Source organism: Pseudophryne corroboree, chromosome 3 (genome assembly GCF_028390025.1).
Source record: "Pseudophryne corroboree isolate aPseCor3 chromosome 3, aPseCor3.hap2, whole genome shotgun sequence".
NCBI classification, from domain to species: domain Eukaryota; kingdom Metazoa; phylum Chordata; class Amphibia; order Anura; family Myobatrachidae; genus Pseudophryne; species Pseudophryne corroboree.
The window spans coordinates 473,533,526-473,552,108 of record NC_086446.1 but is presented as its reverse complement, the minus strand read 5'-3'; the positions used below and the strand labels follow the sequence as shown (position 1 = coordinate 473,552,108).

Genomic DNA, 18,583 nt, shown 5'->3' with positions numbered 1-18,583 from the left:
TCCTATAAGAACAGGTGGACCCCTGGATCCTGCAGGTAGTATCTCAGGGTTACAGGTTGGAATTCGAGAAGTCCCCTCCTCGCCGTTTCCTAAAGTCTGCTTTGCCAACGTCTCCCTCCGACAGGGCGACGGTATTGGAGGCCATTCACAAGCTGTATTCTCAGCAGGTGATAGTCAAGGTACCCCTCCTACAACAGGGACAGGGGTATTACTCCACGCTATTTGTGGTACCGAAGCCGGACGGCTCGGTAAGACCGATTCTAAATCTAAAATCTCTGAACCTGTACATACAAAAATTCAAGTTCAAGATGGAGTCACTCAGAGCAGTGATAGCGAATCTGGAAGAAGGGGATTTTATGGTGTCCTTGGACATCAAGGATGCTTACCTTCATGTTCCAATTTGTCCTTCACACCAAGGGTACCTCAGGTTCGTGGTCCAAAACTGTCATTATCAGTTTCAGACGCTGCCGTTTGGATTGTCCACGGCACCCCGGGTCTTTACCAAGGTAATGGCCGAAATGATGATCCTTCTTCGAAGAGAAGGCGTCTTAATTATCCCTTACTTGGACGATCTCCTGATAAGGGCAAGATCCAGAGAACAGCTGGAGGTCGGAGTAGCACTAACCCAAGTAGTGCTCCAACAACACGGGTGGATTCTGAATTTTCCAAAATCCCAACTGATCCCGACGACACGTCTGTTGTTCCTAGGGATGATTCTGGACACTGTTCAGAAAAAGGTATTTCTTCCGGAGGAGAAAGCCAGGGAGTTATCCAATCTAGTCAGGAACCTCCTAAAACCAGGAAAAGTATCTGTGCATCAATGCACAAGAGTCCTGGGAAAAATGGTAGCTTCTTACGAAGCGATTCCATTTGGCAGATTCCATGCACGAACTTTTCAGTGGGATCTGCTGGACAAATGGTCCGGATCGCATCTGCAGATGCATCAGCGGATAAGATTGTCCACAAGGACAAGAGTGTCTCTGCTATGGTGGTTGCAGAGTGCTCATCTGTTAGAGGGCCGCAGATTCGGCATACAGAACTGGGTCCTAGTGACCACGGATGCCAGCCTGAGAGGCTGGGGAGCGGTCACACAGGGAAGAAACTTCCAGGGCGTGTGGTCAAGCCTGGAGACGTCTCTTCACATAAATATACTGGAGCTAAGAGCAATCTACAATGCTCTAAGCCTGGCATAACCTCTGCTTCAGGGTCAGCCGGTGTTGATTCAGTCGGACAACATCACGGCAGTCGCCCACGTAAACAGACAGGGCGGCACAAGAAGCAGGAGGGCAATGGCAGAAGCTGCAAGGATTCTCCGCTGGGCAGAAAATCATGTGTTAGCACTGTCAGCTGTTTTCATCCCGGGAGTGGACAACTGGGAAGCAGACTTCCTCAGCAGACACGATCTGCACCCGGGAGAGTGGGGACTTCATCCAGAAGTCTTCCACATGATTGTGGTCCATTGGGAAAGACCAATGGTGGACATGATTGCGTCCCGCCTCAACAAAAAACTGGACAGGTATTGCGCCAGGTCAAGAGACCCTCAGGCAATAGCTGTAGACGCTCTGGTAACACCATGGGTGTACCAGTCAGTGTATGTGTTTCCTCCTCTGCCTCTCATACCAAAAGTACTGAGAATTATACGGCAAAGGGGAGTAAGAACGATACTCGTGGCTCCGGATTGGCCAAGAAGAACTTGGTACCCGGAACTTCAGGAGATGCTCACGGAAGATCCGTGGCCTCTACCTCTAAGACGGGACCTGCTTCAGCAGGGACCGTGTCTATTCCAAGACTTACCGCGGCTGCGTTTGACGGCATGGCGGTTGAACGCCGAATCCTAAGGGAAAAAGGCATTCCGGAAGAGGTCATCCCTACCCTGGTAAAAGCCAGGAAGGAGGTGACTGCACAACATTATCACCGCATTTGGAGAAAATATGTTGCGTGGTGTGAGGCCAGGAAGGAATTTCAACTGGGTCGATTCCTACATTTCCTGCAAACAGGATTGTCTATGGGCCTCAAATTAGGGTCCATTAAGGTTCAAATTTCGGCCCTGTCGATTTTCTTCCAGAAAGAATTGGCTTCAGTTCCTGAAGTCCAGACTTTTGTAAAAGGAGTACTACATATACAGCCCCCGGTTGTGCCCCCAGTGGCACCGTGGGATCTTAATGTAGTTTTGGATTTTCTCAAATCCCATTGGTTTGAGCCACTCAAATCGGTGGATTTGAAATATCTTACATGGAAAGTAACCATGCTACTGGCTCTGGCTTCAGCCAGGAGAGTGTCAGAATTGGCGGCTTTATCATATAAAAGCCCATATCTGATTTTCCATTCGGACAGGGCAGAACTGCGGACGCGTCCTCACTTTCTGCCTAAGGTGGTTTCAGCGTTTCACCTGAACCAACCTATTGTGGTGCCTGCGGCTACTAGCGATTTGGAGGATTCCAAGTTGCTGGACGTTGTCAGAGCATTGAAAATATATATTTCAAGGACGGCTGGAGTCAGAAAATCTGACTCGCTGTTTATACTGTATGCACCCAACAAGCTGGGTGCTCCTGCTTCTAAGCAGACGATTGCTCGTTGGATTTGTAGCACAATTCAACTTGCACATTCTGTGGCAGGCCTGCCACAGCCTAAATCTGTTAAGGCCCATTCCACAAGGAAGGTGGGCTCATCTTGGGCGGCTGCCCGAGGGGTCTCGGCATTACAACTCTGCCGAGCAGCTACGTGGTCAGGGGAGAACACGTTTGTAAAATTCTAAAAATTTGATACCCTGGCTAAGGAGGACCTGGAGTTCTCTCATTCGGTGCTGCAGAGTCATCCGCACTCTCCCGCCCGTTTGGGAGCTTTGGTATAATCCCCATGGTCCTGACGGAGTCCCAGCATTCACTAGGACGTCAGAGAAAATAAGATTTTACTTACCGATAAATCTATTTCTCGTAGTCCGTAGTGGATGCTGGGCGCCCATCCCAAGTGCGGATTGTCTGCAATACTTGTACATAGTTATTGTTACAAAAAAATCGGGTTGTTATTGTTGTGAGCCGACTGTTCAGAGGCTCCTACGTTTGTCATACTGTTAACTGGGTTCAGATCACAAGTTGTACGGTGTGATTGGTGTGGCTGGTATGAGTCTTACCCGGGATTCAAAATCCTTCCTTATTGTGTACGCTCGTCCGGGCACAGTATCCTAACTGAGGCTTGGAGGAGGGTCATAGGGGGAGGAGCCAGTACACACCACCTAGTGGTCAAACTTTTAAATTTTGTGCCCTGTCTCCTGCGGAGCCGCTATTCCCCATGGTCCTGACGGAGTCCCAGCATCCACTACGGACTACGAGAAATAGATTTATCGGTAAGTAAAATCTTATTAATTGTGCTTCCATATAGTTTACTTCTGTTTCTGTTAGATGCATTGGAACCTGTCCCCAATCTCATTCCACTGTTCATCACCGTTGATCCTGAACGGGATGACAAAGATGCTGTCGCCAGATATATTAAAGGTATTTAAAATATAAATATATAATTATATCATTTGTTTGTTATGATGATCTATGAATGATCTCTTGTGTACAATATCTGTATTATTTTTTCTCTAACGTCCTAGTGGATGCTGGGAACTCCGTAAGGACCATGGGGAATAGCGGGCTCCGAAGGAGGCTGGGCACTCTAGAAAGATTTATGACTACCTGGTGTGCACTGGCTCCTCCCACTATGACCCTCCTCCAAGCCTCAGTTAGATTTTGTGCCCGGCCGAGGTTGGATGCACACTAGGGGCTCTCCTGAGCTCTTAGAAAGAAAGATAGACTTAGGTTTTTTATTTTCAGTGAGACCTGCTGGCAACAGGCTCACTGCAGCGAGGGACTAAGGGGAGAAGAAGCGAACTCGCCTGCTTGCAGCCGGATTGGGCTTCTTAGGCTACTGGACACCATTAGCTCCACAGGGATCGACCGCAGGCCCAGTCCTTGGTGTTCGGTCCCGGAGGCGCGCCGCCGTCCCCCTTACAGAGCCAGAAGCAAGAAGAGGTCCGGAAAATCGGCGGCAGAAGACATCAGTCTTCTCCAAGGTAGCGCACAGCACTGCAGCTGTGCGCCATTGCTCCTCACACACACTTCACACTCCGGTCACTGAGGGTGCAGGGCGCTGGGGGGGGGGCGCCCTGAGAAGCAATTATAACACCTTGGCTGGCAAAAATACCACAATATATAGCCCTAGAGGCTATATATGTGGAAAATACCCCTGCCAGAATCCAGAAAAAAGCGGGAGAATAGGCCGCGGAAAAGGGGCGGAGCTATCTCCTGCAGCACACTGGCGCCATTTCTCCTTCACAGATCCACTGGAAGGAAGCTCCCTGGCTCTCCCCTGCAGTCTACACTACCGAAAAGGTTAAAAAAAGAAAGGGGGGGCACTAAATTTAGGCGCTGTATAAATTATATATAAAAAAGCAGCTATAGGGGACATAACTCAGTTAGTCCCTGCATTATATAGCGCTCTGGTGTGTGCTGGCATACTCTCACTCTGTCCCCCCAAAGGGCTTTTGTGGGTCCTGTCCTCTGTTGGAGCATTCCTTGTGTGTGTGCGGTGTGTCGGTACGGCTGTGTCGACATGTTTGATGAGGATAATGATGTGGAGACGGAGCAGATGCCTTTAGAAGGGATGTCACCCCCTGCGGGGCAGACACCTGAGTGGTTGAGCTTATGGAAAGAAATGAGTGCACGTATAGACTCCTTACATAAGAAATTTGACGACATGCCAAATGTGGGACAGCCGACTTCTCAGCTCGTGCCTGCCCAGGCGTCGCACAGGTCATCAGGGGCTCTAAAACGCCCGCTACCTCAGACCGCAGACCCAGATGTCGACACTGATACTGACACCAGTGTCGACGACGATGAGTCTAATCTGATGCCCACTAAGGCCATTCACTGCATGATTGAGGCAAAGAAAGAGGTGTTACACATTTCTGATATAAATACAGGTACCACTAAAAAGAGTATTATGTTTGGGGAGAAAAAACTACCCGTAGTTTTTCCCCCATCAGATGAATTAAATGAAGTGTGTGAAGAAGCGTGGGCTTTCCCTGATAAAAAATTGGTAATTCCTAAGAAGGTACTAATGGCGTTCCCTTTCCCGCCAGAGGATAGGTCACGTTGGGAAACACCTCCTAGGGTGGATAAAGCGCTCACACGTTTGTCAAAAAAGGTGGCACTACCGTCTCCGGATACGGCCGCCCTCAAGGAACCTGCTGATAGAAAGCAGGAGGCGATCCTGAAGTCTGTATATACACACTCAGGCATTATACTTAGGCCAGCTATTGCGTCAGCTTGGATGTGCAGTGCTGCCGCTGCGTGGTCAGATAAACTGTCAGAAAATATTGACACATTAGACAGAGACACGATCCTGTTAACCATAGACCAGATAAAAGACTTATATATGAGAGATGCACAGAGGGAAATCTGCCGACTGGCATCTAAAGTTAGTGCATTGTCCATTTCTGCTAGGAGAGGCTTATGGACTCGCCAGTGGACAGGAGATGCAGATTCTAAAAGGCACATGGAAGTGTTGCCATATAAAGGTGAGGAATTATTTGGGGATGGTCTCTCGGACCTAGTTTCCACAGCAACGTCTGGGAAGTCAGCATTTTTACCCCATATCCCCTCACAGCCTAAGAAGGCGCCGTTTTATCAGGTTCAGTCCTTTCGGACCCAGAAAAACAGGCGTGGAAAAGGCGGGTCTTTTCTATCCAGAGGCAGAGGTAGGGGAAAAAGGCTGCAACAAACAGCAGGTTCCCAGGAGCAAAAGTCCTCCCCCGCTTCTTCTGCCAAGTCCGCCGCATGACGGTGGGACTCCACAGGCGGAGCCTGGTACGGTGGGGGGCCGCCTCAAGAATTTCAGCGATCAGTGGGCTCGCTCACAGGTGGATCCCTGGATCCTTCAAATAGTATCTCAGGGGTACAAACTGGAATTCGAGGCGTCTCCACCCCACCGGTTCCTAAAATCTGCCTTGCCGATTGCTCCCTCAGACAGGGAGGCGGTGCTAGCGGCAATTCACAAGCTGTATTCCCAGCAGGTGATAATCAAGGTACCCCTACTTCAACAAGGCCGGGGTTACTATTCCACACTATTTGTGGTACCGAAACCGGACGGTTCGGTGAGACCCATTTTAAATTTGAAATCCTTGAACACATACATAAAAAAATTCAAGTTCAAGATGGAATCGCTCAGGGCGGTTATTGCGAGCCTGGAAGAGGGGGATTACATGGTATCCCTGGACATCAAGGATGCTTACTTGCATGTCCCCATTTACCATCCTCACCAGGAGTACCTCAGATTTGTGGTACAGGATTGCCATTACCAATTCCAGACGCTGCCGTTTGGACTGTCCACGGCACCGAGGGTATTTACCAAGGTGATGGCGGAAATGATGATACTCCTTCGAAAAAAGGGAGTTTTAATTATCCCGTACTTGGACGATCTCCTAATAAAAGCGAGGTCCAAGGAACAGTTGTTGATGGGAGTAGCACTATCTCAGGAGGTGCTGCACCAGCACGGCTGGATTCTGAATATCCCGAAGTCACAGCTGGTTCCGACAACACGGCTACTGTTCCTGGGTATGATTCTGGATACAGTCCAGAAAAAAGTGTTTCTCCCGGAGGAGAAAGCCAGGGAGTTGTCATCTCTTGTCAGAGACCTCCTGAAACCAAAACAGGTATCAGTGCATCGCTGCACGCGGGTCCTGGGAAAGATGGTGGCTTCTTACGAAGCAATTCCCTTCGGCAGGTTCCATGCCAGAATCTTTCAGTGGGACCTGTTGGACCAGTGGTCCGGATCGCATCTTCAGATGCATCGCTTGATAACCCTGTCTCCAAGAACCAGGGTGTCTCTACTGTGGTGGCTGCAGAGTGCCCATCTTCTAGAGGGCCGCAGGTTCGGCATACAGGACTGGGTCCTGGTGACCACGGATGCCAGCCTTCGAGGCTGGGGGGCAGTCACACAGGGAAGAAACTTCCAAGGACTATGGTCGAGTCAGGAGACTTCCCTTCACATAAATATTCTGGAACTAAGGGCCATCTACAATGCCCTAAGTCAAGCAAAATCCCTGCTTCTACACCAGCCGGTGCTGATCCAGTCAGACAACATCACGGCAGTCGCCCATGTAAATCGACAGGGCGGCACAAGAAGCAGGATGGCGATGGCAGAAGCCACAAGAATTCTCCGATGGGCGGAGAATCATGTACTAGCACTGTCAGCAGTGTTCATTCCGGGAGTGGACAACTGGGAAGCAGACTTCCTCAGCAGACACGACCTCCACCCGGGAGAGTGGGGACTTCATTCAGAAGTCTTCCAGATGCTGGTAAACCGTTGGGAAAAACCACAGGTGGACATGATGGCGTCCCGCCTCAACAAAAAGTTAAAAAGATATTGCGCCAGGTCAAGGGACCCTCAGGCGGTAGCTGTGGACGCTCTAGTGACACCGTGGGTGTACCAGTCGGTTTATGTGTTCCCTCCTCTGCCTCTCATACCAAAGGTATTGAGAATAATAAGAAAGAGAGGAGTAAACACCATTCTCGTGGTTCCGGATTGGCCAAGACGAGCGTGGTACCCGGAACTTCAAGAGATGCTCTCAGAGGACCTGTGGCCTCTACCGCTCAGACAGGACCTGCTACAGCAGGGGCCCTGTCTGTTCCAAGACTTACCGCGGCTGCGTTTGACGGCATGGCGGTTGAACACCGGATCCTAAAGGAAAAGGGTATTCCGGAAGAAGTCATTCCTACGCTTATTAAGGCCAGGAAAGATGTTACGGCAAAGCATTATCACCGCATATGGCGGAAATATGTTGCATGGTGCGAGGCCAAAAAGGCCCCAACAGAGGAATTTCAACGAGGTCGATTTCTGCATTTCCTGCAAGCAGGAGTGAATATGGGCCTAAAACTAGGCTCCATTAAAGTACAGATCTCGGCTCTGTCGATTTTCTTTCAAAAAGAACTAGCTTCAGTACCTGAAGTTCAGACATTTGTGAAAGGAGTGCTGCATATTCAGCCCCCATTTGTGCCTCCTGTGGCACCTTGGGATCTCAACGTGATGTTGAGCTTCTTAAAATCACATTGGTTTGAGCCACTAAAAACCGTGGATCTGAAATATCTCACGTGGAAAGTGGTCATGTTATTGGCCTTGGCTTCAGCCAGGCGAGTGTCAGAATTGGCGGCTTTATCATGTAAAAGCCCTTATCTGATTTTCCATATGGATAGGGCAGAATTGAGGACTCGTCCCCAATTTCTCCCTAAGGTGGTGTCAGCGTTTCACCTGAACCAGCCTATTGTGGTGCCTGCGGCTACTAAGGATTTGGAGGACTCCAAGTTGCTAGACGTGGTCAGGGCCCTGAAAATATATGTTTCCAGGACGGCTGGAGTCAGAAAATCTGACTCGCTGTTTATCCTGTATGCACCCAACAAGCTGGGTGCTCCTGCTTCTAAGCAGTCTATTGCTCGCTGGATTTGTAGTACAATTCAGCTTGCACATTCTGTGGCAGGCCTGCCACAGCCAAAATCTGTGAATGCCCATTCCACAAGGAAGGTGGGCTCATCTTGGGCGGCTGCCCGAGGGGTCTCGGCTTTACAACTTTGCCGAGCAGCTACTTGGTCAGGGGCAAACACGTTTGCAAAATTCTACAAATTTGATACCCTGGCTGAGGAGGACCTGGAGTTCTCTCATTCGGTGCTGCAGAGTCATCCGCACTCTCCTGCCCGTTTGGGAGCTTTGGTATAATCCCCATGGTCCTTACGGAGTTCCCAGCATCCACTAGGACGTTAGAGAAAATAAGAATTTACTCACCGGTAATTCTATTTCTCGTAGTCCGTAGTGGATGCTGGGCACCCATCCCAAGTGCGGATTGTCTGCAATACTTGTAAATAGTTATTGTTAACTAAAGGGTTATTGTTGAGCCATCTGTTGAGAGGCTCAGTTGTTTTCATACTGTAAAACTGGATATAGTATCACGAGTTGTACGGTGTGATTGGTGTGGCTGGTAAGAGTCTTACCCGGGATTCTAAATCCTTCCTTGTTATGTCAGCTCGTCCGGGCACAGTGTCCTAACTGAGGCTTGGAGGAGGGTCATAGTGGGAGGAGCCAGTGCACACCAGGTAGTCATAAATCTTTCTAGAGTGCCCAGCCTCCTTCGGAGCCCGCTATTCCCCATGGTCCTTACGGAGTTCCCAGCATCCACTACGGACTACGAGAAATAGAATTACCGGTGAGTAAATTCTTATTTTTGTAATTATGCCAACAAGTGTATTATTATATATGACATGCACTCTCCTAATATTGTTATCTTGATATTGGACCCCTGCTGTCACTTACTGTCTGCAGTTACCTACTGTACATGATACCATCAGTATAATTAGGGTGGTATTCAGAATACCGGTTGTTGGGATCTAGGTGCACAGTATACCGGCGCTGGAATTCCGACAACCGGCATACCGACACCTTTTCTTCCTCTTGGGGGTCCATGACCACCCTGGAGGAAGAATAGATAGCGTGGCGCGCTTAGGGCGCCACCGTGTCCGCAGCGTGGCGAGCGCAGCGAGCCTGCAAGGGGCTCATTTGCGCTCGCCCCGCTGTCGGCAAACCGGCGGTCAGGATCCCGGTTCTGGTATGCTGGCCGCCAGGGACCCGGCCGCCGGCAACTCATACCACGCCCGTGTAATTATTGGGCGTCACAGTTTTTGACATACTCTAGCTCGACTGATCTCCTTCTAAGCTGTATATTTAAGCTGATCTACCAATTCCAATAATAAGGTAGTCTGAACTCTTGTCCCACTTCCTTTCCAACTCACTATAATAACATTTGGCAGCCAACTACTTATTTATATTGATCGAATAATGCTGCAGATCTATACAATGCAGTTAATCCATAGTTTGCTGTTTTGCATCCTTGTTTTCTTCAGTTTTAAACGTACCTTAAGGCCCCAATACATACTGTATAATGGTCAAAATATGGAAATATGGATCAGACAATAGCGCTTAGTGGACTAAAAGCTGCCCAGAAATATTCAGGTGATTCCCAATCACCAATAATGAATAATCTAAGTAAACAAATTTTGAATATAGCTTGGGCGCTACCACCTTAAATGAATATAATCAATGTTCATTAATATTAAAAGTCTATAATATTGTCCCAGCGAGATTTCTTTGTTTCTTCCACAGGTCCACCTTTCTCCAAATAGTCCTCACATCAGAGAATTTCTTGTGCAATTAATGTCCTCCATCTCAGCGAGGGTTATATGTGCGGAATCCAAAGAGTCACCTGCACCTGTCTTACTTTCCTCCATTTAGCATTAAATATGACCTGGAGCGATGAGAAGGTCTTGGTGATGGAATATGACAGGTAGAGGTGAATATTCCTGTTTTATGATTTGTGTACTGCTCAAGGACACGTCAGGGATCCTTCAGCTTTCTTCACCCGGGAGAAGATGTGCGCTGCTACCAGCTGGTAGCAGCGCACATCTTCTCCCGGGTGAAGAAAGCTGAAGGATCCCTGACGTGTCCTTGAGCAGTACACAAATCATAAAACAGGAATATTCACCTCTACCTGTCATATTCCATCACCAAGACCTTCTCATCGCTCCAGGTCATATTTAATGCTAATGGAGGAAAGTAAGACAGGTGCAGGTGACTTTGGATTCCGCACATATAACCCTCGCTGAGATGGAGGACATTAATTGCACAAGAAATTCTCTGATGTGAGGACTATTTGGAGAAAGGTGGACCTGTGGAAGAAACAAAGAAATCTCGCTGGGACAATATTATAGACTTTTAATATTAATGAACATTGATTATATTCATTTAAGGTGGTAGCGCCCAAGCTATATTCAAAATTTGTTTACTTACATACTGTATAATGTCCGTTTCCCCCGATTCACAGACATGACCGGTACCACTAATCCGCGGCTATGGATAATCGGTGATCTGTCAGGAAATTATTTGTTTTTAATTGGGATCGGGGAATTGAGATGTTTATGTAATATTTCTGAATACGTGACCCAACTGTTGGGGGATCGGGACATTGCAGCAATTTGTCAATAATGTATGGGGGCCATAACCCTCAGTTGCTTGATATTAATGAAAAAGAGAACTAATGTTCATAACACTACAGTATATTGTATATGTTTTACAGTATATTTTTACTTTTAAAGAAAGCAAAAATTCTGTTTTTAAATAAGAAGCAACATTTTAGTCCAGAAAATGAAGTATGTATTATTAAAACGAGATACCTCACAGACTTTGCACATACATAGGGAGGAATTCAATTAGCCGCAGGCCTTACCCCGTGACTAATTGCCGGCAAAAATCCCTGCGGCGCAGGGAAAAGGCTATTCAATAAAAGCCATTTTTCCCGCAACCAAAAATCAGGATTCATGTGTGGAATCAAGTGATTTTGTGGGGTTTAACGCTGACATTTTTTCAGCCCGTCTCTTGGGACTCGATCGCGGGGAAACCCCGCTTACTGAATAAGTCCGGCACGGCAATTAGTTGCGGGGTAAATCCTGCAGCTAATTGAATTTCCCCATAAAGATGAACATGCATGCACCTACACACGCATAGATCCTAGTTGCAGCGTCCTCCCCAACACTACATGCTTCCTCTCTCCCTAACTCTCATACTCTTAAAAGCACTGCAGGATATGTATTTGCTATATACAGTAAATAACTATTACTAAATTAAATAAATAATACTCCAAGGAAAAAGTATCCCTGCTAGTAATGGCTGTAAAGTCTGCTACTCCAACTCTTGATTATTTGGTGTTTGGATCATGCAAGGCTCTTACTTTTGACTTGTCGGATGAGTTACTCTATAAATTAGGAGCTACTACTGTGGGTATCTCCTTAAGCACCAGCTGCCTGCAAAGACGCCCCTTCTTATTCTTGTAAACGCCTGATATTACACATCCACCACTCCCCATATTAAAATTCTCTACCTATATCATTTAAGCCAAACGCCTTACATTTATATCAAGCATACACAAGTTTTTGACACAAATCTACATACTGTATAAAACTTATCTGTACTCCCTGAAACACTACACACCATATCCTCATTCAGTGATAACCTCTCACCTATCACTCTTTGGGGTCTATTCATGAAGCAGTGAAAAGAGTGGAGAAGTGAGCCTTCTTCGTACAATTGTATAGTATGCTAATTATAGATGTTACCTCAACACTGGTTGCCATGGGCAACTTCTCCACTGGCTCACTTCTCCACACTTTTCTCTAACGTCCTAGTGGATGCTGGGGACTCCGTAAGGACCATGGGGAATAGCGGCTCCGCAGGAGACTGGGCACAGCTAAGAAAGAATTAGGACTACCTGGTGTGCACTGGCTCCTCCCACTATGACCCTCCTCCAGACTTCAGTTAGAATCCTGTGCCCGGCTGAGCTGGATGCACACTAGGGGCTCTCCTGAGCTCCTAGAAAGAAAGTATATGTTAGGTTTTTTATTTTACAGTGAGATCTGCTGGCAACAGACTCACTGCAGCGAGGGACTAAGGGGAGAGAAGCGAACCTACCTAACTGGTGGTAGCTTGGGCTTCTTAGGCTACTGGACACCATTAGCTCCAGAGGGATCGACCGCATGGAACCGGCCATTGGTGTTCGGTCCCGGAGCCGCGCCGCCGGCCCCCTTACAGAGCCAGAAGCAAGAAGAAATCCGGAAAATCGGCGGCAGAAGACATCAGTCTTCACCAAGGTAGCGCACAGCACTGCAGCTGTGCGCCATTGCTCCTCATGCACACTTCACACTCCGGTCACTGAGGGTGCAGGGCGCTGGGGGGGGGGGGGGGGGGGGCGCCCTGAGAAGCAATAAATACACCTTGGCTGGCAAATATATCACAATATATAGCCCCAGAGGCTATATATGTGATAAATACCCCTGCCAGAATCCATAAAAAAGCGGGAGAAAAGTCAGCGAAAAAGGGGCGGAGCTATCTCCCTCAGCACACTGGCGCCATTTTCTCTTCACAGTGCAGCTGGAAGACAGCTCCCCAGGCTCTCCCCTGTAGTTTTCAGGCTCAAAGGGTTAAAAAGAGAGGGGGGGGCACTAAATTTAGGTGCAATATTGTTTTCTCTAACGTCCTAGTGGATGCTGGGGACTCCGTAAGGACCATGGGGAATAGACGGCTCTGCAGGAGACTGGGCACACTAAAAGAAAGATTTGGTACTACCTGGTGTGCACTGGCTCCTCCCTCTATGCCCCTCCTCCAGACCTCAGTTAGATTTCTGTGCCCGGCCGAGCTGGATGCACACTAGGGGCTCTCCTGAGCTCCTAGAAAGAAAGTATATGTTAGGTTTTTTATTTTACAGTGAGACCTGCTGGCAACAGGCTCACTGCAACGAGGGACTAAGGGGAGAAGAAGCGAACCTACCTGCTTGCAGCTAGCTTGGGCTTCTTAGGCTACTGGACACCATTAGCTCCAGAGGGATCGACCGCAGGCCCAGTCCTTGGTGTTCGTTCCCGGAGCCGCGCCGCTGTCCCCCTTACAGAGCCAGAAACAAGAAGATGGTCCGGAAAAGCGGCGGCAGAAGACTTCAGTCTTCACCAAGGTAGCGCACAGCACTGCAGCTGTGCGCCATTGCTCCTCATGCACACTTCACACTCCGGTCACTGAGGGTGCAGGGCGCTGGGGGGGGGCGCCCTGAGCAGCAATAATATCACCTTGGCTGGCAAAATAACCACAATATATATCCCCAGAGGCTATATATGTGGTAATTACCCCTGCCAGAATACAGAAAAAAGCGGGAGAAAAGTCAGCCGAAAAAGGGGCGGAGCCATCTCCCTCAGCACACCGGCGCCATTATTCCCTCACAGTTCCGCTGGAAGGAAGCTCCCTGACTCTCCCCTGCAGTCTACACTACAGAAAAGGGTAAAAAAGAGAGGGGGGGGGGCACAGATTTGAGGCGCAGTAAATATTATAGCAGCTATAGGGGACATAATTCAGTTAGTCCCTGCATTATATAGCGCTCTGGTGTGTGCTGGCATACTCTATCTCTGTCTCCCCAAAGGGCTTTTGTGGGGTCCTGTCTCCTTTAAGAGCATTCCCTGTGTGTGTGTGCGGTGTGTCGGTACGGCTGTGTCGACATGTTTGATGAGGAGACTTATGTGGAGGCGGAGCAGATGCCTATAAATGTGATGTCACCCCCTGCGGGGCAGACACCTGAGTGGATGGACTTATGGAAGGAATTACGTGCGAGTGTCGACTCCTTACATAAAAAATTTGACGACAGGCCAAATACGGGACAGCCGGCTTCTCAGCCCGTGCCTGCCCAGGCAATTCAATGGCCATCAGGGGCTCTAAAACGCCCACTACCTCAGATGACAGACACAGATGTCGACACGGGTACTGATACCAGTGTCGACGACGATGAGTCAAATTTAATGTCCACTAGGGCCATTCGTGGCATGATTGAGGCAATGAAAGAGGTTTTACACCTTTCTGATATAAACCCAGGTACCTAAAAAAAGGGTATTATGTTTGGGGAGAAAAAACTACCAATAGTTTTTCCCCCATTTGAAGAATTAAATGAAGTGTGTGAAGAAGCGTGGGCTTTCCCTGATAAGAAATTGGTGATTTCAAAAAAATTACTAATGGCGTTCCCTTTCTCGCCAGAGGATAGGTCACGTTGGGAAACTCCCCCTAGGGTGGATAAAGCGCTCACACGTTTGTCTAAAAAGGTGGCACTACCGTCTCCGGATACGGCCGCCCTAAAGGAACCTGCTGATAGAAAGCAGGAGGCTATCCAAAAGTCTATATATACACACACTGGTGTTATACTGAGACCGGCTATTGCTTCAGCGTGGATGTGCAGTGCTGCTGCTGCTTGGTCAGATTCCCTGTCAGAAAATATTGACACCCTGGACAGGGACACTATATTGCTTACCATAGAGCATATAAAAGACTCAGTCTTGTACATGAGATGCACAGAGGGAGATCTGCCGGCTGGCATCTAGAATAAGTGCATTGTCCATTTCTGCTAGGAGAGGCTTATGGACTCTGCAGTGGACAGGGGATGCAGATTCTAAAAGGCACATGGAAGTTTTGCCTTATAAGGGTGAGGAGTTATTCGGGGACGGTCTCTCAGACCTTGTTTCCACAGCAACAGCTGGGAAGTCAGCATTTTTACCCCATGTCCCCTCACAGCCTGAGAAAGCGCCGTACTATCAGGTGCAGTCCTTTCGAACCCAGAAAAACAGGCGGGGAAAAGGCGGGTCCTTTCTGTCTAGAGGCAGAGGAAGGGGGAAGAAACTGCACCACGCAGCAGGTTCCCAGGAACAAAAGTCCTCCCCCGCTTCTTCCAAATCCGCCGCATGACGGTGGGGCTCCACAGGCGGAGCCAGGTACGGTGGGGGGCCGCCTCAAAAATTTCAGCGATCAGTGGGTTCGCTCACGGGTGGATCCCTGGATCCTTCAAGTAGTATCTCAGGGGTACAAGCTGGAATTCGAGGCGACTCTCCCCCCCCCCCCCCCCCCCCGCCGTTTCCTCAAATCGGCCTTACCGACAATTCCCTCGAGCAGGGAGGCTGTACTAGAGGCAATTCACAAGCTGTATTCCCAGCAGGTGATAGTAAAAGTGCCCCTACTTCAACAAGGACGGGGTTACTATTCCACACTGTTTGTGGTACCGAAACCGGACGGTTCGGTGAGACCCATTTTAAATTTAAAATCCTTGAACACATACATAAAAAAATCAAAGTTCAAGATGGAATCGCTCAGGGCGGTTATTGCAAGCCTGGACGAGGGGGATTACATGGTATCCCTGGACATCAAGGATGCTTACCTGCATGTCCCAATTTACTTCCTCACCAGGAGTACCTCAGATTTGTGGTACAGGATTGTCATTACCAATTCCAGACACTACCGTTTGGACTGTCCACGGCACTGAGGGTGTTTACCAAGGTAATGGCAGAAATGATACTCCTTCGAAAAAAGGGAGTTTTAATTATCCCGTATTTGGACGATCTCCTAATAAAGGCGAGGTCCAGGGAGCAGTTACTGGTCGGAGTAGCACTATCTCGGGAAGTGCTACAACAGCATGGCTGGATTCTAAACATCCCAAAGTCACAACTGGTTCCTTCCACACGCTTACTGTTCCTGGGGATGATTCTGGACACAGAACAGAAAAAAAGTGTTTCTCCCGGAGGAGAAAGCCAAGGAGCTGTCATCTCTAGTCAGAGACCTCCTAAAACCAAAACGGGTATCGGTGCATCACTGCACACGAGTCCTGGGAAAAATGGTGGCTTCATACGAAGCAATTCCATTCGGCAGGTTCCATGCAAGGACCTTCCAGTGGGACCTCTTGGACAAGTGGTCGGGATCGCATCTTCAGATGCATCGTCTGATAACCCTGTCTCCAAGGACCAGGGTGTCTCTACTGTGGTGGCTGCAGAGTGCTCATCTTCTAGAGGGCCGCAGATTCGGCATACAGGACTGGGTCCTGGTGACCACGGATGCCAGCCTTCGAGGCTGGGGAGCAGTCACACAGGGAAGAAACTTCCAAGGACTATGGTCAAGTCAGAAGACTTCCCTGCACATAAATATTCTGGAACTAAGGGCCATTTACAATGCCCTAAGTCAGGCAAAACCCCTGCTTCAAAACCAGCCGGTACTGATCCAGTCAGACAACATCACGGCAGTCGCCCATGTAAACCGACAGGGCGGCACAAAAAGCAGGATGGCGATGGCAGAAGCCGCAAGGATTCTCCGATGGGCGGATAATCACATAATAGCACTGTCGGCAGTGTTCATTCCGGGAGTGGACAACTGGGAAGCAGACTTCCTCAGCAGACACGACCTACACCCGGGAGAGTGGGGACTTCATCCAGAAGTCTTCCTACTGTTGGTAAACCGTTGGGAAAGGCCACAGGTGGACATGATGGCGTCCCGCCTCAACAAAAAGCTAAAGAGATATTGCGCCAGGTCAAGGGACCCTCAGGCGATAGCTGTGGACGCGCTAGTGACACCGTGGGTGTACCAGTCGGTTTATGTGTTCCCTCCTCTGCCCCTCATACCAAAGGTACTGAGAATAATAAGAAGGCGAGGAGTAAGAACGATACTCGTGGTTCCGGATTGGCCAAGAAGAGCTTGGTACCCGGAACTTCAAGAAATGTTATCAGAGGACCCATGGCCTCTACCGCTCAGACAGGATCTGCTACAGCAGGGGCCCTGTCTGTTCCAAGACTTACCGCGGCTGCCTTTGACGGCATGGCGGTTGAATTCCGGATCCTAAAGGGCATTCCGGAGGAAGTCATTCCTACGCTGATAAAAGCCAGGAAAGAAGTAACCGCAAACCATTATCTCCGCATTTGGCGAAAATATGTTGCGTGGTGTGAGGCCAGGAAGGCCCCCACAGAGGAATTTCAGCTGGGTCGTTTTCTGCACTTCCTACAGTCAGGAGTGACTATGGGCCTAAAATTGGGTTCCATTAAGGTCCAGATTTCGGCTCTGTCGATTTTCTTCCAGAAAGAACTGGCTTCACTGCCTGAAGTTCAGACTTTTGTAAAGGGAGTGCTTCATATTCAGCCCCCTTTTGTGCCTCCTGTGGCACCTTGGGATCTCAATGTGGTGTTGAGTTTCCTAAAATCACATTGGTTTGAACCACTTAAAACCGTGGATCTCAAATATCTCACGTGGAAAGTGGTCATGTTATTGGCCTTGGCTTCGGCCAGGCGTGTGTCAGAATTGGCGGCTTTGTCGTGTAAAAGCCCTTAACTGATTTTCCATATGGATAGGGCAGAATTGAGGACTCGTCCCCAGTTTCTCCCTAAGGTGGTATCAGCTTTTCACTTGAACCAACCTATTGTAGTGCCTGCGGCTACTAAGGACTTGGAGGATTCCAAGTTACTGGACGTAGTCAGGGCCTTGAAAATTTATGTTTCCAGGAGGGCTGGAGTCAGGAAAACTGACTCGCTTTTTATTCTGTATGCACCCAACAAAATAGGTGCTCCTGCTTCTAAGCAGACTGTTGCTCGCTGGATTTGTAGCACAATTCAGCTGGCGCATTCTGCGGCTGGTTTGCCGCATCCTAAATCAGTGAAAGCCCATTCCACGAGGAAGGTGGGCTCATCTTGGGCGGCTGCCCGAGGGGTCTCGGCTTTACAACTTTGCCGAGCTGCTACTTGGTCAGGGGCAAACACGTTTGCTAAATTCTACAAATTTGATACCCTGGCTGAGGAGGACCTTGAGTTCTCTCATTCGGTGCTGCAGAGTCATCCACACTCTGCCGCCCGTTTGGGAGCTCTGGTATAATCCCCATGGTCCTTACGGAGTCCCCAGCATCCACTAGGACGTTAGAGAAAATAAGAATTTACTCACCGATAATTCTATTTCTCGTAGTCCGTAGTGGATGCTGGGCGCCCATCCCAAGTGCGGATTGTCTGCAATACTTGTATATAGTTATTGCCTAACTAAAGGGTTATTGTTGAGCCATCTGTTGAGAGGCTCAGTTGTTATTCATACTGTTAACTGGGTAAAATATCACGAGTTATACGGTGTGATTGGTGTGGCTGGTATGAGTCTTACCCGGGATTCAAAATCCTTCCTTATTGTGTCA

At 48.8% G+C, this 18,583-nt stretch overlaps 1 protein-coding gene across 3 annotated transcripts in view; it reads left to right on the top strand.

Annotated features, from left to right (window-relative positions):
* Positions 1-18,583, top strand: part of LOC135056071 (protein SCO1 homolog, mitochondrial) — a 62,695-nt gene that overhangs the window by 23,232 nt on the left and 20,880 nt on the right. For 2 of the 3 annotated variants that reach the window (XM_063960796.1, XM_063960795.1), the window contains one exon: positions 3,399-3,491. The exons of the other annotated variant lie outside the window; for it this stretch is intronic. In XM_063960796.1, coding sequence (XP_063816866.1) covers positions 3,399-3,491 — 93 coding nt within the window. The remainder of the gene's footprint in view (positions 1-3,398; positions 3,492-18,583) is intronic. 3 annotated transcript variants of the gene reach the window in all.